This window comes from Polyodon spathula, chromosome 6 (assembly GCF_017654505.1).
Source record: "Polyodon spathula isolate WHYD16114869_AA chromosome 6, ASM1765450v1, whole genome shotgun sequence".
In the NCBI taxonomy this organism is placed as follows: domain Eukaryota; kingdom Metazoa; phylum Chordata; class Actinopteri; order Acipenseriformes; family Polyodontidae; genus Polyodon; species Polyodon spathula.
Window position 1 is genome coordinate 9,309,608 of NC_054539.1, and position 24,066 is coordinate 9,333,673.

At 38.7% G+C, this 24,066-nt stretch overlaps 1 protein-coding gene across 4 annotated transcripts in view; it reads right to left on the reverse strand.

The window, feature by feature from the left end:
• Positions 1 to 23,158, reverse strand: part of tp53bp2a (tumor protein p53 binding protein, 2a) — a 32,517-nt gene extending 9,359 nt beyond the window's left edge. For 2 of the 4 annotated variants that reach the window (XM_041252028.1, XM_041252027.1), the window contains exons 1-9: positions 22,632 to 23,158; positions 12,864 to 13,011; positions 11,512 to 11,625; positions 8,559 to 8,635; positions 7,828 to 7,929; positions 6,699 to 6,873; positions 5,415 to 5,596; positions 4,777 to 4,941; positions 3,788 to 3,850 (exon numbers count right to left, since the gene is read on the reverse strand). In XM_041252028.1, the coding sequence (XP_041107962.1) occupies positions 3,788 to 3,850; positions 4,777 to 4,941; positions 5,415 to 5,596; positions 6,699 to 6,873; positions 7,828 to 7,929; positions 8,559 to 8,635; positions 11,512 to 11,625; positions 12,864 to 13,011; positions 22,632 to 22,658 (1,053 nt within the window). In that variant the 5' untranslated portion in view covers positions 22,659 to 23,158. The remainder of the gene's footprint in view (positions 1 to 3,787; positions 3,851 to 4,776; positions 4,942 to 5,414; positions 5,597 to 6,698; positions 6,874 to 7,827; positions 7,930 to 8,558; positions 8,636 to 11,511; positions 11,626 to 12,863; positions 13,012 to 22,631) is intronic. The other 2 variants (XM_041252030.1, XM_041252029.1) reach the window with 2 other exon arrangements.
• Positions 23,159 to 24,066: the final 908 nt, after the last annotated feature.

Sequence of the window (24,066 nt, forward strand, 5' to 3'; positions counted from 1 at the left end):
TGAGGAACAGCTTCCCTTGTGCGCCTTCAGTAAACAATGGCGGAAGAAGACGACAATCACCTGTAAAATGGTTTATTCATAGAACGATGAACTCCACACAGAGTGAACTCCCAGTGTCCATGTTGCTCAGGTCAGCAGAACAAAAACAATCAATCTCTTTCCCACAGATCCTAGATATAATTTTTTTTTTGTTGCCAAAGTAGCATCCGTCCTCTATAAAACCTTCCACATCCTTTAGTATTGTTGTCCAAATTTCCACAAAAAAAAAAAAGATAAAAAAGGGCAAAGGAGGGTGGAATACAGGTGTGTGGAGTTCATTATTCTACGAAGAAACCATATTACAGGTACTGGTAATCTTCATATTCTTACCTTGCATGATGAACTCCACACACAGAGTGAACTCTATCAAAGGAAACAGATAAAGGCTGGCAGGTCAGATATTAGTGGAAGAAGCCACAGACAACACAGAGTGAGTAAAGGTGGGCTGAGAGCAAGACATATTTAAATTGAAATGTTTTATAAAAGGTCTCGAAAGAGCCCAGGTAGCGGCATTGCAGACATCCTGGATTGGGACGGATTTCAAATTTTGCCAAAGTACTAGCCACTCCTCTTATCAAGTGGACTTTGATAGGTCCTGGAACAGGACCTATCAAAATAAGTTTAAAACAAAACTTGATACAAGATGTAAATCCACCTAGAAATGGTCTGTTGTGACACAGGTTTGACCTAAGACACAAAAAGCTGACCTGAAGCTCTCTTACTGATAGTTCTATGAATGTGGAAATTCAGTGCCCTCCATACATCAGTTAAGTGGTACCCAGTCTCCTTCTCTGATTTATGGGGTTTTGGGTAAAAATCCTGAAAAAAAGTTACGACCTGGTTGATATGAAAACCTAATACCACCTTAGGCAAGAATTGGGGATTTGGTCTACATATAATCCTGTCCCTGAAGGACTGAAGTAGAGTGCATCAATCACTAGTGCTTGGAGCTCACTTACTCTCCTTTCTGACACCACTGCCAATAGAAATGCTGTTTTCCACATCAGGAGATTGGCGCAATATGCACATTGATGGAGGATATTGAAAGACCCCTGTGGAACAGGTGGCTAAGGCAAGATAAAAATGTTGATAAGAGATGTATCTGTGTGGTTACACCAGGAGAGCAAACTCTCTCCATTTTCCTGTATAGGCTTGAAAAGTGGAGGATTTCTTTGATGCAAGTAAGACATTGACTGCTTGTTTAGATAGCACTTTGGCAGTTCAGTCTCCAAGCAGCTAGCCGTAACTGAAGGACTGTTGTGCAGCATGTTTCCCTTGTTCTGAGACAGCAAATCGCAGCTCACTGGTAAGTGCAAAGGTCTCTCTTCCACTATTTCCAGGATATCAGAGAACCAGAACCTCTTAGCCCAGTAAGGGTCTACTAGAATAAGAGTAGCTTTGTCTCTGTCTTTGAGCACAGCTGGGATTAGTGGCATGGGAGGTTTTGTATACATTAAGCTGTTTGATCATGAAATGGACAGCCCATCTGTTTCCATGGCTGCTCTTTCCTGGAAACTGGAGCAAAACAATGGCAGCTGGGTGTTTTGTGTTGTGGCAGGTCTATTTTTGGGTGTTTTAATTTGTACCACTTGTGGTTGAATTTTTTTACTTGTGAGGCACAGTTTCTCTGCTCAGCCAGTCTGCAAGTCTGTTGTAGAGTTCGGGTATATAAGTTGCCTGGAAAGTGATGTGTCCTGCACCAGTTCCAGATTTTTATGGTTAGAAGGCACAAGTAACACACCACATAACAGAAATGAGACACACTACCCCCCCCCCCCCCCCCCACTGACAGATGTGAGGGGCGGTAAGATGTAGGTTTATGACCCGACCTCTGCCTTTATTATATCCCCAGGAGGATCCGTACGGCCCGAAACCTTGGCTCCACTGAAACCGGTTTTGTCTCCAAAGGATGATTGGTTTGTCTGCTGTCTAAACCTATGCCTGTTGAAATAACCCTTATTAAAAGATGCACCTTTCCCAGCTGTTAAAAAGGATCCAATGGTCTGTCTTGCCTCCTCCATCTGTGCCAGGGAGTCCGTGAGTCCAGTGCTGAACAGCAGGTCCCCTTGAAAAGGTAGCTCCAGTACTGTGTCCGTGGTTAAGTTCGCTGTTTTCATATGCAGACAACATCTTGCAGATACAGCATTCGCCACAGCCCTAGCATTGGTGTCCACGCTATCGCATGCTGTCTGTAGCTGGATTTTTGCCCTCTTCTGGAATCTGCATGACCAGTTTGATGTTCTCCGGGGATGGAGTCTGTAAGGAAGCTGACAGCTGGCTCCACATCTTGTGTTGGTATTTTGCAGCATGTATTTGGTAATTATTGATGCTCATACTGTAAGTAGAGGTGGAGTAGCCTCTTTTCAAGAAGGTATCAACCTTTCTGTCTCCTACTTTAGGCAATTTAAACATTTTTATGATTTTCCGTTATCCATAGAATTTGTCTATTCTGGGAAAATGTGGTGCAGCAAAAGCTGCCTTACCCCATAGAGCGTCAACGGGCCTCCAGACTCGTGGTAGGGGAAACCTTCAAAGGCTTTCCTATCCTTTGCATCAATGATGCTTAGGAAATCATCCTCTTCAGTACCAGTCTGGGTAGTAATGTTGAGGGACGATGAGATTCTTTTTAAAACCGTTATCTGCACTGGTATACACAATTGCAGTACCGTCTCCAGCCTCTGATGCGCCTTCATCCAGGCCAGAGTCCATAACGTCGTCGTCTCCCGGGCTTTGTGAGTCGGTCTAGACTGCTTAGACTTTCTGTTGTTGTTGAGGATGAAGAGCGGATTATTTCAGAATGCAGAACTGGGGGTGAAAGAGCCCTTTCCCTTTGTGTCTGTGTGTCCGCCAAGTCAACACACATTAGAGATACATTTCTAACACAAGAAGGTGCTAGAGGGGAGCCACACTGCAAACAAACTGAAGGCATGTGTACAACACACTGGTAAAAAAAAAAAAAAACAGGAGAAACTGCTAGAAGGAAAAAAAAAAAAAATGTATTCGTCTTCCCCCAAACAAATGAAGCATAATCATAACTACGCCTGGACCAAAGCATACGCAGGAGTAATTTGGACAACAATACTAAAGGATGTGGGAGGATTTCTAGAGGAGAGATACTACTTTGGCACCATAAAAAGATTATATCAAGGATCTCTGGGAAATATATTCTTTGTTTTTTTTACTCCTGACCCGAGCAACATAGAGACTGGGAGTATTCATTCTATGTGTGGAGTTCATCATATGAGGCAAGAAAAGATAATTCTTGCAGTATCAAAATATCCGGAGCTGTACAATAAAAGCAGCAAAAATTATAGACACACAGCAATGAGGGAGAACATCTGGCAGTCCATTTCCAGGGAACTGGATAGAACTGGTGTGCATAATTTGTTTACCTTTACTGAAATAAGTATTCTGAAAAGCTATTACGTATTCTACATTTTTATTTGAAAGTTAGTGTTGCAGTGAAAGTATCATTTTATCGCAGGACAAATCACATTGCATCCGGTGTGAGGAGCCCTTAAGAGTGAGAGAACAAAAAGCTACCAACAACAGTCAGGTTGCACTGTAGAGCTTTCAGAAGCAAGACTGGTGTACGTTTTTCTAACCAACATACTTGAACATATTTATAGGTCTTTATTTGGGTATGCCAAAAATGCATCTATAATAAATGTGACATGGTTAAGGGAAAGCTTCATGTTCTCCTAAGTTGGATAACAATAGATCTATTAATTATAATACATACAATTACCTTCTTTGTAAAATATTTGTTTTGGTTTTCTTTTGTTGAATTTTCTTTACCAGGAAAGACAGTCTTAGGAAAAAAGAGACAAAGAAAATTAAACTGACCTTTTACATATCAAAACTGGGGAACTGCAGTTAGCTGCAGCAGAAAGCATCACTAAATTGCCTATGGAATACAATACAGCATTACAAAACTGAACATGCTTTTACTTGGGTATGGGTAAACATGTTACCCTGGATGCTTTACAAAGATCGCGCAATCTGGCAGTGAGGTGCAATCTGTTGATTGCCTTCCTCTGCAGTGATCTAAAGGTCTTGCTTCATTAAGATTCTGGTCAGAAGAACACTGAAATGACCTTGTTGCAAATAACAAAATGTGATCACTTTAGTTCGAAAAAAAGCAACACCTTTCATATCACATACCCAAAACTAGCCTTTTCTTCTACATGCATTTAAGTCTTTAAAGAGATGTAACCTACGCTAGTGTCTTGATACATATTTAGAACAAGTTTAAAGTCTACTGTAAACCCTGTGCACTGCTTTTCATCACAATGATAATGTGATTCTCAAAACCTAGAATTACTTTTTTGTTCTTCAGTACATTTATCATCCCCATTGTTTTCAGCTCCACATCTACTTAGGATTCAAGCTGTGTAATTACAATACAAAAACCTGTGTCTGACACAATACACAAAAGTTCTGTCAGACTTTGTTCCTAACTCAAGAGATACAGCGATATACAATTTACTAAATAAATATTCATTTTTTTAAGGGTGTTATAGATGTCTTTAGCCATATAGCGACAGTCATTATGAAAGACTGTTCTATAAAATTGTTAAATATACAAATAGTTTATTTCAAAAGGGAGCCTGTTTTGTTGCAGCAGTTTCCAAGAAAACAGTTATTGGTTAAAAAAAAAAAGATCTTCAAATTTAAGCAAACTAGCCCACAGATTACAGGTTTTCTTTCGCTTTCATCTGTTCTTTTACTACTCACTGGCACATTCTCCTTATGCTGCAGGGCTGCCTTCTTCTTCCACAGGCGATCTCGCAGCTCGTTCACACGCTTGTCCATCACTGCCACCTCTGTGTTGCGCTTGTTTAAACATTCCCTTTGCTGCTGCAGCTTTGCATTTTGTTCCTGGTTCAGTTTGTTTCTCAGCTGAGGGCAGAAACACCAAGGTTCAGTATAAAGTCACTTCAGCATGGCAACACAGAGTCATTTCTGAGTGCCATGTTTCTCAGTCTTTGGGTAGGGTGCACACCCTGACAGTACAGGCTGGAGACTCACACTAAGGGGAGTACTATACATTTTTAGGAAATGACTAAATATAAACTAGCTCTGATAGTGCAAGGCCATTTTATGTGAATACAGTACAGCCCAAGTATTGCTTCTAGTAAAAAGACAACAGGAACGCAGTAAACAACTTAGGTTAAAGAGAACCAGGCTTCTAAAACAAATGATTTAACACTTCCTAATTCATCATGCTTGTAAACTTCAGGGTTTAATTAAATCCTTCACAATGCACATTTCAAAATGTTACATTTTAACCAAATGGAAAATGAGGTTCATCTTAAAACTGGAATTTGACTGTTATAGCCCAACTCCCCCCCCTACCAAGCACGGTTTCCCACCTGCAGCTCCTTGTAAAGTCGGTCCAGCTCAGCAACAGCCCCTTTGTTGTCATGAAAACTGTCGATCTTGCCATTTTTCAGCATCTCCAGCTGCCTGCTGAGTTCCTCCACTTTGGACACTGCCACTACCAGCTCCCTCTGCTTCTGCTGAAACAGGCTGTTCATCTGCTCAATCTCCTCCACTGCAGGGAACAATCAGCGGTAGTAGTTACTCTCCGCTATGGGGGGGTGGGGGGGATACTATTCTAAGAGTACTTGGCAGATCCGTCAAAATTAGTTTAATGTTAAGGTCCAAGAGTTACTTGATGGGTGGGTGGGTGGGGGGGGGGGTGGGGGGGGGGACTGACATACTTTATAAAAAAGTTTTACAGTAAGGACTTGAAACCAGAACCGATATCATGGTAAATGGGATAGAGGCAGAGAAAAAAAAAAATTCTGTCATTTTGTTGAGATTGTAAAAAGCTATTACTTTATTCCAATGTTCCCCGATTCAGTATAGAGTCACATATTTAATAAAAATCTTTATATTGTTTATCAAATGTACTTAAGGCAGTGACTTCTAAACTTTTGACAAACCTGCAAAAATATGCTATTTAATTTGATTAAAAAAAAATGAATGATTGAACACAAGACAGCAAAGATGGTTTTACTAATCTTCCTTAGATTTATGCCAATACTGATTTTCAGATTACAGATAGAACTATAAAACATGCTCTTTTAAAAATATTTTTTACAATTTGATTAAAATTAAGATCTTGGGGGGCTCCCGAGTGGCGCACCCGGTAGAGGCACTCCATGTGGAGTGCAGTATGTGCCCTATTGCCTGGAGATTGCCGATTTGAGTCCAGGCTATTCCACCGCCAACCATGGACAATTAGCCGAGCGCCACCCGGGTGGGGAGGGCTTAGGTCAGCCAGGATGTCCTCTGCTCACCACCCACCAGCGACCCCTGTAGACTGGCCGGGCGCCTGCAAGCAAGTTGTCCAGAGCTGCGTGGTCCTTCAATGCTGTAGCTCTGAGGTGGCTACATGGCAGGCCTGCAGAGTGAAAAGAAGCGGACGGCTTTGTCTCTCCCAAGTCTGAGCGGGGGTGGCAGTGGTGAGCCGGGTTGAAATAAAAAAATAATTGGGCTTTGCAAAATGAGGAGTATCTTCTTGAATATTTTCACACAGGTTTTTCAGCCCAAATGGATCATCCTGTTTCAGGACAAGGATTGAGATTAAATCAGGGTTAGGAGATACCATTCTAAACCCTCGACGTGTTGCTGCACAGAACGTGGCTCACCAAGTTTGCCATTGCTGAGACGCTTCTGCTCCACATGTCCCTTTAGCGCTCGTACTTTCTTGAGCTTGGCCTCCTGGTTCTCTGCAATTTCCCGCAGTCTCTGGAGCTTCTCCTGCTCGGACGCCTGCTGCTGCTGCCTCTGATCGTGCATCTTGAGGTAGCGCAGACGCTGCTCCTGTAGACACACACAGCATAGTTTAGACCAGGGCTTCCTTGGGACCCCACTGTCTTCTGGTTTTCATTCCAACTGAGCTCTCAATTACATAACTAAACCCTTTTAATATTTAATAAATATGTTTGCTTAAATTGAACTTTTTAATTATCCTTAGCTCTTAAAGTGGGAGATTTCAAGCTAACTACAACAATTTATAAAGAACTTGAAATTTGCGACTTTTTAGGAGCCGAGTACAATTAAAAAATAACAAATTAAGCAAATTATTAGTTCAATTACGGGTTTAGTCAAGTAACTGAGCTCAGATGGAATGAAAACCAGACAACATGTTGGGGGGCAAGGACTGGGTTTGAGAAGCCTTGGATTAGACTTTAAAAGCCACTCCACTCCAGTTTTCATGGGCAAATAATTAGAACTCTAATTAAATGACTTGGATGGAGATCCAGGTCATTTAATTATTATACCGTAACTGTACTTGTAAACAGCTTTTATTTTTAATAATTTCTTACTGTTGCAGTAGACTAGTCAAATAATTAACAGGTCTATATTGTACTTAAAGCAATCATGTGAACCCCTGGATAAAAGGGAAGTTTTACATGCATAGAGGTATATTGCTTTGAGGTATGCAGAAGACAGTTCATAATATATTAACAAAATAGTGTGTAATGTTAAATAGGGAACATTTTGTATATCCTATTAATATGAATGGTATTCTAACAGATAGCTAATTTCTTGATACAGGAACCAGTAGGGAACTTTTACCAGTAGGGATTATTAAAATCAGACTTCATGTTCTTCATAGTGCCATGTTCTAATTATTAACCAGGGGTATTGTTTGCTTTCCAGAGAAGCTAGTGGTACAATGTCGCCAGCTTGCAGGTACATATTAAGTATAAATGGCGTTTCAGCAGTCATGGCATTCATTTTCAATATAATACAAAGCATTTGGACCCGTACCTTGGAAGCTAGTAGCTGCTGCTGAGCATCAATTTCCTGTTGCTGCCTTGTTGCCATCTCCTGCAGTTCAGACAAAGTCATGTCCATCCGGGGAACTCCCACCTGCAAAACAAACAAAGGAACTTAAGGCAGAGTTCTTATATCTACATACCTAACCCGATTCTCAGAGCAACAGAATAGGACTATGAGGGGGGCACGTGGAGTGTTGGTAGCAACTATATAAGAAGTGAATCTAGTGTGGTGGCAGGATAAGTTAGCACCACTAGTCAAAATTAAATTATTCTGCTGATCTATAGCAGAATAGACTTGTGATAATGAAAATAGGCTAATAAGTGGTGTAAGTACTGCATGAGACAAACTACTATTTAAAAAAATAATAATTATATATATATATATATATATATATATATATATATATATATATATATATATATATATATACACACATACATACATAATCTTGGTTACAGAGGGCTTTAAAAGCTGGCTTGAAAATATAGGAATACAAATGTTAAAAGTTTAATCACTGTTAGGATTGTGTTTATCTTTTGTGTTTTTTATTTTTATTTTTTTTTTTTAAACCTCCCATTCCAAAATGAAAACATCGAAACAGAAAAATGCCTTCCACCCTACCCATTCTGCCACACCAGACATTCCAGTTAGTTTAGGATTGTGTCTTCAAAGGAACCAAAGGCCTCCATTTGCTCTTAACATACAGTACAGTAACTCACCCCATTTTCCATCCTTCTGTCTACAGGACCTTTCACGCCATTCTTCTTGACAGTCTGATCCTGGGGTCTGGGTCCCCCTATTTCATAGAAAATAATTTCATGTTAAACAGTTGTATTTTTTGTTATAGGAATTCAATGATTCTTGAAAAGTAACAGACTAAATGAAACCAGAACTGCAAAAACAGGATCTGAAAAACAACAAGCATACGCAGCAAATGGGATGTGTTTACTTCCCTCCCAGCCATAACTGGACTTCAACCCATTCCCACACCTGTAGAATCAATATCCTGACTTTACTGTTAGATCAGTATAAACAAACACAAATTTAGAGGACTGGTTCACATTCTCACAACTGTTCTGAAGTGCGTTTGAAATAACTAAAATGTAGTTTAAGACAGAAAGGTTTAGTAATTGCACCCAATTAGTTATGAACAAAGCTCCAGGGGGAAAAAAATAAAATAAATGTATTTAGTTAATTTCATAACTATAGTACATGTGAGGGACTAGGAACAGAAAAAGTTTCAGTAAAGAAACTCAAGGCACCATTCTGTAAGGTCTCTCTCCAAGCCATTCCTAAAATCTGCCAAATTCTTATAATTATGTAACGATGGGACAAATTCTTGATCAGCTAGAACAGATTAGCAGCCAACCATTCATATAAGTAAACACAGGAAAGGCTTGTTAGCCACAGGGTTGAATATCTGAATCCCAAACAGAGATGCCAACAGATGAGACTAAAATTTCACACAACACTAGGAGTTCAAGCTGGATAGAAATGAAGAAATTCACCACTGATTGTCCCCTTAAATTGAGGAAACAAAAAACAATAGTCTTCACAGAGTTTCTCCAGCAGATGGAAATCTACTGGCCTTTGTTATTTTCCCATTGATGTAAAAATCTGAAATTTAATGTAGCAAAAAGTGGAGCGGATGTGTTACCTTGACACAGTAGTGTGTAACACGGTTCCTCTCATTTGTCTGGAAGCCAGTAAATGAGGGTGTGTAAGGTATTGACAATTAAAGGGCTATAGTCATACTTTCATCTCGTAACAGGACAACGTCATATGGGATTGAACCCATCTGAAAATTAAGAATATTCAGGATCAATAAAGCACTTTGTGGTATAAGTCTTACATATTTCCATCCTTGCCGAGGAAAACACTTGCAGTTTTGTACTCATCACTTTGTCTAAATCTTTCCATTGGTGACATCAATAATTGAGTACGAGTCAACTACAGAGATCATTTTTATCTCACAATGTGAGACACAGTAAGCTTTGATAAGCAAAACACTCGCTTTGTATGGAACAGACAAACTATTTTACTAATAAATTAGTTTTATCTGTGAACTATATTTTAACCGTTTAAGACTGTCCCTGTATCACACAACATGTACTCACACTGAACCTGGTCTCGAGGCGCTTTGAACTTCTCTGAATGAAAGGTAAATGTAAAATAATATAATATAAATTACATGAATAATGCGTATGTGTTAACACCAGGGTATTATACGACGTATCCCTCCTGGACAGGTTTGATTATTTTTCTTTTTATTTATTTATTAAATTAATTTAATTTAGTAGTCGTCAATTGTTTATCATTTTAGACTAGCCAATTATTTTTAGGCCCAGCCCACTGTTACCACCCACGCTGACTCGGGAGCGGTGAAGACGAACACACGCCGTCCTCTGAAGCGCGCGCAGACAGCTGACTGCTTCTTTTAACACTACAGACCCACCATGCAGCCACCTCAGAGCTACAGCATCGGAGGACAACGCAGCTCTGGGCAGCTTACAGGCAAGCCTACAGGTACACGGCTAGACTACAGGGGTCGGTGGAGCGTGGTGAGCCGAGGACACCCTTCAAACAGGTGGAATTCCGGTGATGTGCAGACAGCTCAAAACCACAGCTAAGAACAGAGGATGATAATCAGCTTGGATGGAGCAAAATGAGCATACAATCTTTACTGTAAAGAAAAGACAGCACGGCTGTGTGTCTGTGCAATCCAAGATGACACATTTAACCCTTTGCGGTCCTATGACCCTGCCTGACATCAAACACGTAAAGCACAGGTCTCTAGTCGTTTTTTCTCCAGAAAAAGCAGAGAAAACCTTTCAATGGCCAAGTGAGACAGACAGGAGCCGAATTAAGCCGTAAAAATAAAGGGTGTATCTGACAGACCCATGCACCACAGAGATAACACAGACATAAACAAAGGAGATAGCTGCTACTGCATACAGTGCTCAAAGAATATCAGACATTTACAGAGCTTTTTGAGATGTTACAGAGATGTTAATAAAATAATGACTTGGACTGTATTACTGAGAAGTTTGGTGATAAAACGAGTGATCAGGTGAGGATTTATCAGTATGCATGTCTATGAAGAGTTATGTGAATAATACAGTGAACAAGGGGTGGGGCTTGGCTGGAGATGGAGTGTTCTTTTGCCTTTTAAACCCGTTTTACTCTTGGGGGAAAAAAAAAAAAATTAAACAGTGCGTGTAAAATAAATTTGGACCGACAAGCCTGACAAGCGCTGAATAAATGGACTGTTAAGATTTAAAGCTGTCTCCACTGACCACTATTTTTTTTACACTCAACAATATACATCTAAATTAAAAAGGTCTGCTGACTTTCCAGTTATATCTACTTAACAGCACTGATGCAGAAAGCTGCAGTGTAGTAACTGATGAAACCACTGAAAGAATGAATGATGGGCTACTTTGTGTAAACAAACATTGCAGGTCACACAATACCTGCATTGGGAAAGAGATAAGGAGTGAGATGTAGGCCATGTATTGCATAAAGCAAATGCATGACTCATGGTTTTTATTACTGCAACTGCATCACCAAATAAGTACTCTAAGTCAATGTTTAACTTGATAATCTGGAGAGGAGTAAAGAATTCTATTTCCCCTCCTATGGGACGGAATGACCCTCTGTTGCCACCCTTACCCGATTCTCTGCTGGGTGGCTGGTCATGCCGAAGGAAGAATCTCACTTCGGTTCTCTGGTTCCCCCAGTGCTGGACAACATCAAGCATTCGCTCATTATCTGCTATGGCTCGCTCTGCAGAGAAGTGCGGAAAAAAAAAGCAATCAATCAAACAAACAGGTATAAATTAAACATGTGAATAAGCTATTCATGTAACATGACCTAAAGGTCTGAAGGGTTCAAATCTATAATAAAACATTTTTAAATAATTGCCTGCGTTACTCTGATCAACCACTCAAGAGAAAAGTATTCCATTAAAAAAAAGACAACGGGCAGGGCAATGTGCTTAACTCATACCTCACTACACTTCACAAAAAATCTTTCAACTTTCACAAAGCAGATAGGATCTCTACCTGCTGTCTCATGTGGTACAGGGCAGTCCTGACCTTAGATAAGGAATTCTTACAGCAAAATCAACCCAATTTTCAATGACCTTACCAAATTAAGTTTATTAAATCTGTAATTGATACCATTTTCTATTAAGTTACAGCTTTCCTTAAAGGATCTGGGAGTTAGTCACCAACAACAAAATGGAAGATAAATTACATTAGTTTTATTCTGTCTATTGCAAAAAAAAAAAAAAAAGCTTCCCACACAATTCTCCGAGTTAAAAATAAGTTTGATTCATAATCCACTGTAATAGAGACTCATGAAGTTGCAACTGAACACATAAATATCAGTGGTGCCAGCAGCAAAATGCTAAAACGAATTAGCTTGATGAAGCAAACAAAATAGGATGGCCCTAATTAGAACTTCAAGGAAAAAATGTTGGCCTGCCAGCATCAGCTTTGATGAACTTTAGACTTCTTGTTTATTTATGCTGGGATAAAAACAGCAGTGCAATTGGAACAAGGGGGACAGATCTGATAACACACAGGGTTTAATTCCACCAGTGTTAACTCAGATCCTGAAAATCATGCATTTATAAAGCTTCATGCTGCAGCTGAGCATGAAACTAGACCTGCTCATCGGCATTATTTCTAAGTATTCAAAAGCTTGTCATGCCACTTCCAGTGCCAAAATTATATATATAATTTCTTAATAGGATTTACAGTGTATACAGCTCCTAGAATTCTTACTCTTCATATAGCTTCCATTCAACCTAACCAGCTACTTTGACTAGGTTTCAATCCCAGCTCAGCCACAGACTTAATGCCTAATTTCAACATACTCTAATTTAAAACCAGAGTATAACAAGACCCACATGTTAGTTACATGCTGCATTGCAGTTTGGCCACCTAGGGTGAAAAGAAAAAAAAAAAAAAAAGCACTGTATAGCTTCAAATGAAGTTTAAGACAGGGAGAATTGTTACCTGAACCCCGCCACATTTCTGCCAGGTGGCACTCTGTTTCTCCAGGCTCCTTGCACAGCTCCACCACATCATGGCAGGTGGTCTCAGGAGTAATGGGCACCTCTGTAAAATGCTGATCATTGTTACTGAGATACACTGTCAAAAACATCTGTAAAACAAAGAGAGAAAAGCAATCATTACTGTTAATACAGAATACTAGTCTTGCAGTTTCTTTCTTAAGGAAGGACACCCAGGTTTTTTTTTGTTTTTTTTTTAATACGCTCTAGTTATGTTTGTGCATCAAACTGAACTGCAAGATCACAGCCCATCAAGATCACCACATGACATACTGGACAACAAACTAATTCAACCACGGAAAATCAAGTTGACTTCTGACAATTTATGCAGAGCAAATTTAAGACATAGCATAGGCACCACATATTCCAATCTCTAAGGTTTTAACAGCCTCCAACTGGGAAAAAGTGTCTTGACCAATTTCTCTGGAGTTGAAGACCAGCTGGGGCAGGTTTGGCTCTAATGCAGGCTGGCAGTGCAATCCACACGCTATAAATGAGATCCTTCACATCTACTCAAATGATCAGTCAGTAGCCTCAGTCAAAACCAACTTCTGGCTGCTGCTGAATCGCATTCGAGTAATTCGACCTCCTTTTTAAGCTTCTAGAGCAATATAGTCCCTCTAGTTAATTGCCCCTTCCATTATTCTTTTTTCTCTGCTGGTCTCCTGAGCTGCTATCTGAGACTGCACATTTCATTTCTTTTCAACATGGTTATTTAGGCAGCCCTTCAATACAGCAATTTAACCCCATCCCCTTAGGAAATTAAAGAACCACCCAGACCAGAATGTTCAAGAAACAAAAAAACATTTTAGGAATAACTGATTTAACATACATCATTTGAAATTAAAATACATTCAAATGTTTTCTGAACATATTTGTACACCTATATATATATGTGTGTGTATATATATATATATATATATATATATATATATATATATATATATATATATATATATATATATATCACACACACACACACTATTAGTTTCAACACCGCTCTGAAAATTCAATTCATGCAATTCTTCTGAATAGGTTTTGAATTCATGCTGCTTTGAACATCAACCAGATTCTGTCAGTGGGAGGGGGTGGGGCTTGTTTAAAGCCACTACATGAGTAGAGAAGTGAGGCTGACTGCCATTGCTGGTCAACTCCCATGGCAACACTAATGCCTTCTTGATTGGCTGGCTGCACCGCGATGATACTTTCTGCTTGAGAAAACCTACTCAGTTGAACTTATAACAGTTGACTAACATCTAATCAAGTCTTGAAGAGACCTACTGCACAGTACAGTCACATTAAAGCCTTAAATAAAACGTACAGCTGAGGCTGTATTTGCAAGAGAAAGAATCCCCTGAATCTCAGTGCCTGTGTGTGGCAGCCAATCAACCTGTTGCCCAGCCACTGTAGAAAAATGGGACCTCAAAGATACTTTTAAGTGTGCCTAAAAAACAGTTACATGTTAAAAGGTACTGTAGGAATTTTTCATTACTGCATGAATGTATTTCAAGCTGACCACACAGTCCTATTAATCCAAAAGCTGGATAACTAAGACTAATAGCTATGTTCAATACCGTACGTGCTGCACATTGAATGTTGCCCTGAAACATGTTCTAACTGCATGCAACCCAAGTAAAGATTAATTCTCCAAGAGGCAAGGTGGAACAGCACACTGATGGGAAAATAAAAAATTACATTAGTTTTTTTTTCTGACCTTTTGACTTTTAGAAACTCAAAACTGCACTTCTTTCCAATCTCCCCTTGGATTTGACAGATGTGCCTAATTTCCTTAGCAAGGTAACTAAGCCCCAGGACAAGAGTTTTTTATGAACAGTCGAGTGGATGTGTATTTGTACCTCAATGGATACAAAAGTGAATCACAGACTCACTTGTACAATATAAATCAGGTCAATTGATGTATTTCATGTTTTAAAGTGGATTAGTCAGTAGTGTGTATTGAGCTGTAAATATATTTTCATGTGTTACTTGCATCTTAATTTTTTTGGAAGTGGTGAGCAAGGCAAACATGTGCGCATAACAGCTAACAAAATACAAAGCAATGTGCCCAGCAACAGCTCAGACATGGCCCAAGAATGTGTGAATGGGAATTTCATAGCACTGTTTCAGTGCAAAATCAGCACTGGAAAAAAACACATGTTGGTTTACATTTTGTAAGAGGAGTTTCCATGACACTGAAAATACAAAAGTCAGCATCTCAAACATGAACAGTTGAAACAGTGGTGGTGCCAGTAACCGACTAGACATTTTAGGCTCCCCACACGGGTGCTCAATTTACTGTAGACTGAAGAGACAGAACACTTGACCACTATTCTGTCAGGTTTAAGGTTCTGGTCTGAAAGAAAATGTCACAACCATGTAAATGTGTTGTCTTGTTAGGCCTGCTCAATGACTTGCTAGAACCAGATTTCATACAATTTCATGACCAATCCTCTACGGTCCAGCTGCTTCTATCTCCCCACCCTTGCTCCCAAAGAAATCCTCCCAGCTCTTTGAAACAGGGGGATTAAATAAGCATGCCCTGGTTCTCTGTGGCTCTCTGCCATGGTTTTCGGTTGAATTTTGTGCTACTCTGCAAATCTAAAAATCACCACATTTGACTAAAGCATTTCCTTCCTCTCAGTAACCACTGTCACCAATGTTCATTAGAGGTCAGGACACAGATAAAAGGGCTAAAACCTATTCGTCTAAAAAATAAAATTCTTGGCAAACTTGTAATCATACTCCTAGTCAGACATAAATTTTACCAAGGGAGCTAGTGCAACTCAAAGAGTTTTCACAAAGAGAAATGAGTGGGTGAGGGTACAGCCCTCTTGATACAGATGTAACATGCCACTGGTGTGCTTGCTTTTATATTATATATTACACACAGAGTGTACAAAATATTAGGAACACCTTCCTAATATTGAGTAGCACCCCCTTTTACCCTCAGACAAGCCTCAATTTGTCAGGACATGGACTCTACAAGGTGTCGAAAGCATTCCACAGAGATGCCGGCCCATGTCGACTCCAATGCTTCCCACAGTTGTGTCAAGTTGGCTGGTAGTGGATCTCTACTCTGAATAGTTCGTTGGACTGAGATCTGGTGACTGGGCAGGCCACTGCAGTAAGCTGAATTCACTGTCATGTTCGTGGAACCATTCCTGGACAATCCTAGCCTTGTGGCATGGGGCATTATCCTGCTGAAAAAATCCATTAGCAGATGGATACACTGCTGCCATGAAGGGATGCACCTGACTGGCAATGATGTTCAGATATCCTGTAGCATTCAAACATTGCTCCACTTTTATCAAGGGGCCCCATGTGTGCCATGAAAACACACCCCACACCATTCACCAGCCTGCAATGTTGACATGCTCTGTACAATTCGTGTCAGCCTACTTTGGCCTCTTTCATCAATGAGCCATTTTCGACCGCTGGCCTGCCGTTAGCTGGATGTCCTTTGGGTGGTGGACCATCCTTGATACACACGGGAAACTGCTGAGCATGAAAAACCCAGCAACACTACAGATCTTGACACACTCAAACCGACGCACCTGGCACCTACTACCATACCCCGTTCAAAGGTACTTAAATCTTTTGTCTTGCCCATTTAGCCTCTGAATGGCACACTTACACAATCCATGTCTCAATTGTGTCAAGGCTTAAAAATCCTTCTTCAACCTGTCTCCCCTTCATCTACACTGATTGAAATGGATTTAACAGGTTACATCAATAAGGGTTCACAGCTTTTACCTGGATTCACCTCGTCAGTCTATTTCATGGAAAGAGCAGGTGTTCCTGATGTTTTGTACACTCTGTGTGTGTGTGTGTGTGTGTGTGTGTATATATATATAAAATTTTGTTTAAATTTTTTAAGTACAACTGCAGGAAATAGTAAGCTTCTTGCTGTAATGTTCTGAGCGCTATTTCAGTAACAAAAGGCCAGGCTATTGTGGCCTGTTACAATACTAAGGGAAAAGGGGATTCCAAAAACTATAGCCAGTCACACCAATTGAATACTGTTAAAACATAAAGTGCCATACAACTGTACAGTACCCATCAAGATTCAGAAGAAAGCTATTTTCTTTTCTTTCTAATAATGCAAATCTTCAGCATTCTTGGTCCAGTGGCATAGCTTGGGGGTGGTTTTAGGGGTTTGATCCCCCCCCCCCCCCCAAAAAAGAAAAATTAATTATTCAACAACGTGGGATAGAGAAAAAAATGTCAGCCCCCTGTGACACAGTAAACCCCTGTCCCAACCAATGTAAGCTCTGACCCGTGAGCTGTTTGATTCGCTGCCAGCCTAAGCACTCTATGGCCTCAGCTAACACTAGCAGCATTACAGGAAAAGGAAAAAAATAACTCAAATCAGGAATTTTCTTGTTTGTCCTACCGCCTTTAAACCAGTGGTTTTGAAGCTTATCATCTCAAGTACCAGTGTTTCCAGCAGGGACCACCAGGGGTACCATAACTATGTGCAATCTAAAGCCCAATTCGCACATGACTAAAAATCACTACATAAACAGGTTTCAGAATTTATCACCGACAACTGTGAAATTTAGTCCCGTGCGAACTGTCCATTTCATACACACACAGAGCTGAACAGAAACACAGGAAGGTCTCCGTCTCTATTCTACTTATCCACTGCAGACAAACCAAAAAAAACAAAAACACACAGATAGTTGTCAGGAATTCCATTTATGCTTTTATATGGTTGCCAAAGCACTAAACAGTAAAACAGCCACACAGGTTCAGTATAATTAAGTTAGGATGGGCACCTTTGCAGTGAGGGTGTGTAACCAGGAGATAGAAAGGACTGAAAAGCTACTGCTTCAAAGAGGTTCAATGTTATCATGCTACTACTGTTGTCCCATTCGGATTATAGTTTCAAAGCACACTAAAATGTGCTACCGATAGCCATGCTGTAAAAGTTCATTTAATGTTATTTCTGACTAACAGCAACCTCATCTGCATGCTGACAAAAACAGAGTAACCCACAGTGTAAACCAGTGCAATCCAGATAATAACATTTGAAGCACTATCATATTAGTCTTTCATTTTAATTCAGTTAGGGTTTAGAAACTGTTGCTACAATAACACATGTACTGTGGTACAAAAGACAGCTGCATTTTAGAAAAAGTTAGACGTTAAACCCATACAATACCTACGGAGATGTACTCTCTTTTCTGCTCTACCAAGTTTTCCCTCCACTCCAACACCCTTACAGCAAACTGCAGGTAAACCTGAAAGTAGGGTGAGGACTCCGTACTGTACAAGGAGCACCAAGTGTTGGTAACAATTTCTGAGAAGGACCCGCCTAGTTAGAGATCAGCTGCTAGTGGTTTAATTGTTTATAGAATCAGAAAACAAATCGCTGGTAACCATAGCTGCAACAGGAAGCTGGAAATGTATACAATCATTGAATACACCTACTCTCAGGGGAGTGCCCAACCTTTTACATCACTGTATAATACAATAGCTCCATATGGAACAACCACAACCTGACTATCCTTGGTCTCATGCGACTTACTGAAACCACAACAACTTTGCTAATTTTGGAAAGGGCATTATTTGTTGTGGCCCTCTTTTCAATAAATAATAGACTGGGTGGAACTGCGGTGCTTAATGTCATTGATCTTGATGTGGCCTTCACCTCTGGGCCATCAGAAAGAACTGTTGTGAATTACATTACATTCTGGTCTTGGCGTTGATCAACATTAATGCAACAAAACAGTTACTAGCAATATATAATAAATTGCATCTACATGTGGGAGGTTCCTGACCACATACTGACTGTGCATTTGTACAGTAATTAATGTGCACCATCTTTGTGTGTGTGTGTGTGTGTGTGTGTGTGTGAATATAACATATATATATATATATATATATATATATATATATATATATATATATATATATATATATATATATATATATATATATATATACACATACACATACATACACACACATACATACATACATAGAGAGAGAGAGAGAGAGAGAGATTACTTCCAAGAAAAACACTAAAAGCAGTCATAAGTAACCAGTAGCTTCTACAACTAGTGTAAAACTTGTACTTGGCCCACATCTATCTACAGAGGCGCAAATGCAGTACCATTGGCACGTGTGATTTTTCTGGGCCAGGCACCCCATGGCTCTTAAGATCAGACAAATTTATAACAGATCAGTGACAGCATGTCTCATAAGACATTGATGGAAAACAAGGCTTCAAATGGATACCCACAAGCCAGTCGTAATAATGTGTTCACATTTTGACAAAAAAATAAAAAACTGAAAGGACTCCAAGAAAATTCTATACTTAATTCACAGCACGGTCTCCAAAAAAATGCAAATACCACCACACCACTGTTAGAATAAAAATGTGTTACTTAAAACATTTTTCTACTAGTTTCTTAAGTTTCACCCCAAAATATGAGTCACATGTATTACAGAAAAACTGGGGTCATCCCTATATATAAAATAGGTGTTGTTCCAAGAGCACTGCTCAGAAAGCAGCTCATTTTAATTCCACCCTTGCTAGTACTGTAAAAGGGCCTCGGGCGGTCGGCCCTATATGGGACACAATCCAAAGTATAAAAGCAAAGAGGGTTTGAGCTGTTTATAAGATTGATTATGTGAAGCTGTAATTGCACTTCAAATCTAGCATAATCCTTTGAGAGAACAGGTCTTATAAATGTGGACCCTGGAAGAGGTACATTACTTACCCTTTTACAGTGTTACCTAAAATAAACACTGCCCAGTCCTACAGAGAGATCCATTCAATAATCAAGGGAATGGGTTACAGGACTGGTGGAGGAAGACTGGGACACAAGGGATTTATATAACAAGAGCGCAATCAGTTTAACAGCCGATGGAAAAACGGCTTACGTTTTGTTTTTTTTTGTTGTCTGGTGGAACACAGCTGTATTTGCAAAGCAAAGTGAACACATAAAACCAATGTTGTGCTGTTTGGCTTTACCGCAAGCTACCATAGGAAGGTAAGCAGGGTAACCCGATTGAAAGAACATGTAAAATTACAGAACTAAAGGTATAACTAAAGAGCTAACCAATTTTAGCAACTAGTTACTTTCACATGTTACTTACAGAAACACCAACTGAGTACCAACTATAACCCAAATGTTTCTTAAAATATACAATTGAAATGCAATTGATTGGCATGTGCAACACAAACAATGTGAAACAAACATAAAAAAAACACATTTTTACACAATATAGCCTAGTTTCTATGTCATTAATAAATTTTTTAAAGTGTAAAATGATAAATCAACTAATCAAGGCTATTTTCTTAAATCAGAACTCAATAGGGCCAGTGCTTTCCCGAAATGAAATATTTACTGAGGCACTTTGGTAAATTCTGCTCTTTAGAAGTTAAAATATCTTATATTAGTACATCAAACAGCTGAAACCAGTAATTTGCAAAAACAGTACCATAAAATGTATTATGGAAACCTGAAGCTCTGGTAGTGTTTTTTTTTTTTTTTTTTTTTTTTTTTTTTTTTGTTAAGTATTACAATACACCAGATCAGCCCACTTCATTTGTGTGAAGTTGCACAAGTGTTAATAAATAAATAAAAATCAGAATCGCTACAAGATAAATACACTCACTGTCAATCAAGACATTACATGCTGTTTGTTTTTATTTTCTAACATGCAATTCTGCATTTGCCAATTGGGAACAAAATAGCTTTTATTGCTTTATAAGGATTGGTGAATGTGATCCATATAATACAGAAATGCCCTTGTTGTAATATGTAATTATTGTACCAGGGAGAAAAAAAAAGCCAGGTTACATAACAGAAGTCTGTGCATTACCTGTCTCCAGACAGAAGGAAATTTGTAGTAATAAGAGACAGACCCTAATGATGATACCTTTGACACTGCTTGTGGATAAGAAATCCTAATTACTGTAAATAGTCAGGATTTGTGACAGGCTGTTAAACAGGAATATTATTACTTTTTTTCATCTCTGGTCCCAATTAACACCCCAGTAATGAACCAGGCATATCACTTTTGGCACACAAGTAACACTGTCTTAATTATTTAAGTGTTTTCCACTGACTGTGTGCAATGCACCACATACAACAGTTTGTTCCTTGAGCATGTCTGTCTGCCTCCTTAGGCTAGTAGAAACGTAACCTCAATCCCTGAACGAGGTATAGGCTACCACCAAATGCACCAGACGGTTACTTGAGATTTAAAACCAGTTTCCAAAATGTAAAAATGTATCTGGGCTTTTAGATCACAAATAATGGACAATATATGTTTCAAACAAGTAGTTAGTCTCAGAGACTGCTGCTTGCTGAGTTTCTAACAAGATATGACTGGCTAAAGAACACCCTACAATTTCAAAAGCAGAGGGTCACTCAGCTGGTGGAAAAGTAATCCAATCCCCGAAAAACAATACTACCACCAAATCTACCACACAGTAACAAACAATACACTAATGAGAACTACAGTAGTGTTATTAACCTGCTTGTAGAAAAATAGCTTCTAGTTTACTTTGCTACCATTGCAGAAATAAATAAAAAAAACACCACATAAAAAGTCAGTATTTTTGACACTACCTTCTAGGGCTGCAGTATATTGTAGCAATACTGCGAAATGTTTTTTTGTAAGGAGACTAACACTAACGATGATATTGCACAGACACGCAAACTGATTCTTATTGTCCTTTGGACCACATACAGTACTGCATGTGATGCGTTTGTAGTTGATGCAACCGACATCCATCTGCTGAATATTGATCAGTTTCCACAACCGTTATGTCCTCACACTGTTCACAACCCAGACATAAATGAGGTGTACATGGGAAACCAAGGTCAGACAGATTAACTCATCCACATTACGCCGAACAACCCCAGATCATTCGCCGGGCTATAATGTAATAAGGGCGTAGAACTGAATTCAGTTATTTAGCAATATTAGCGCACTTTCTAGGGAGTCAAGGCTGAAGGACACAGATATACAAAATATCAATACAAAAATAAAATAAAAAAACACACTTACTGACGTCTAGGGTACACACACACTCACTACTTCAGATAGAATTTTTTAATGTATGGACTTGTTAAATGGACCATGGAGAACCGTGAAATATGCCCTTTAATTAAGGATGTGTTCTATGGACCATGGAAAACCGTGTAATGTGCCCTTTAATTAATTTACCCTAAATTCCGCAAAATGTTACATTTATCATACTGACGAACAAAGACATCTCAGTCACGAAAACACCATGACAGAGTTATTTTTGTATCCGAATAGTTACGGACATTTTATTGTAGATGAAAAATAACATTTAGACCTAGATCTACAAATATTTACTACAGGTATTTTTTAAAACAATTAATTTAGATTTTTGTTAAAACAATATATGGCCTTTACGCAATACTCACTACCTCTACATACTATGCTCTATGTGATGGAGATGTAGCCCGTACAGTACTGCACAACTGTCACTAAACTTTTTGATATATATATTTTATATATATATATATATATATATATATATATATATATATATATATATGTTATATATATCAGTCGTTTATTCGTTTTGAAGAAACTTATATAGTGGAATATACTGTATGCACATGCATATTACACACTGTACACAAACACGCATAATTATAACTAAGTAAATGTAGTTTTATATTTGCCACAATTTATTATATTTAACATCAAAACTTACCGGCATCATTTTAGTTCCGTAACGCATTTAAACTTAATTCCTCTTCAGTTGAATACGATATATTTAAAATTCTTTAATTTCGAATTACAATTTTGTAGAATGTTAAACTTTTTTTATATATATTTATTTTCAGCCCCTTCTGTACAGAACCTGTTTTTTTTTGTTTTTTGTTTTTGTTTGTTTTTGGGTAGAGACCTGTTGCAGTGGTGCGTCGAGGCCTGCTCCTTTTCCTCCGCTTTAATCCAAACTTTTCTGTCCCGTTTTTTGAAAATCAACTACTTGTATGCGACTCGCACCGCCTTTCCTACGGACGGGTTGTAGTATAAAGCAGGTTTGTCTTCCATGTCCACAATGATGTGTGGCAATTAAACGTTTGGGTTGTTTTATTTAAAAACAAACAACCCCCCCCCCCCCCCCAAAAAAAAAAAAAAATTAAAAAAATAAATAAATAAAATAAAATAAAAACAAGCTGACTGTGTCCGTGAAACGAACGAAACTGCTTCGATTCTCCTCCTGGCTGAATCTACAATCGCCAGCCTAGCCAGTTGTGACATCATAGAAGGAAACTCATCCCACTGGAATACACTCTGGCTCCTCCCCGGCCCCAAGACTCTTTAACTGGATGTCTTTAGTCTATTGAGACATAACAAAGAGTCCCGGTGGAACAGGTTGAGAAAGGGTTTGCATGCTCGGGTCACGCCCTGACTTAAAAAGAAAAGCACACTATAATCGCCTTTAATTTAAATTACAGTGTTTGTTTTCTTGATATGTTTGTTTATGTAACAACGTAAGAATAGACGTATTTAATGGTTGGTGGTTGCGTATTATGTCTGTTGATGTGATAGTCTTGGCAAGTCATTTCAGTTTTGTTTATCTGCAATAGCCCCTATATATATATATATATATATATATATATATATATATATATATATATATATATATATATATATATATATATACACACACACACACACACACACACACACACACATACAAATAAACATTGTTAATCGGGACTTGAAAAAGACTCACATCCTGCCTGATCACACACACACACACACATATATATATATATATATATATATATATATATATATATATATATATATATATATATATATATATATAAACGGCTAAATATAAATGTTTTATAAGAAAAGTGTACTGTATGATTATGTAAGGTTTAATCAAATCCGGGAAATGGATATTGAATATATTTCGTTGATATGCCTAGTCAACCAGAAGTCGTGCACAAGTAAAACTAATCCAACTGATATTCCGATATTACCAAGACCGTACTGGTGTAGTAAATGTGTGACGTACGTTGACAGAGATAGATCACAGAGATGCATACAAAACACCATGCAAATGAGGATGCAAATGAATTAGTGCTGCACAACTAAACAGTTTCCATATCAACATTTATACAAACCAT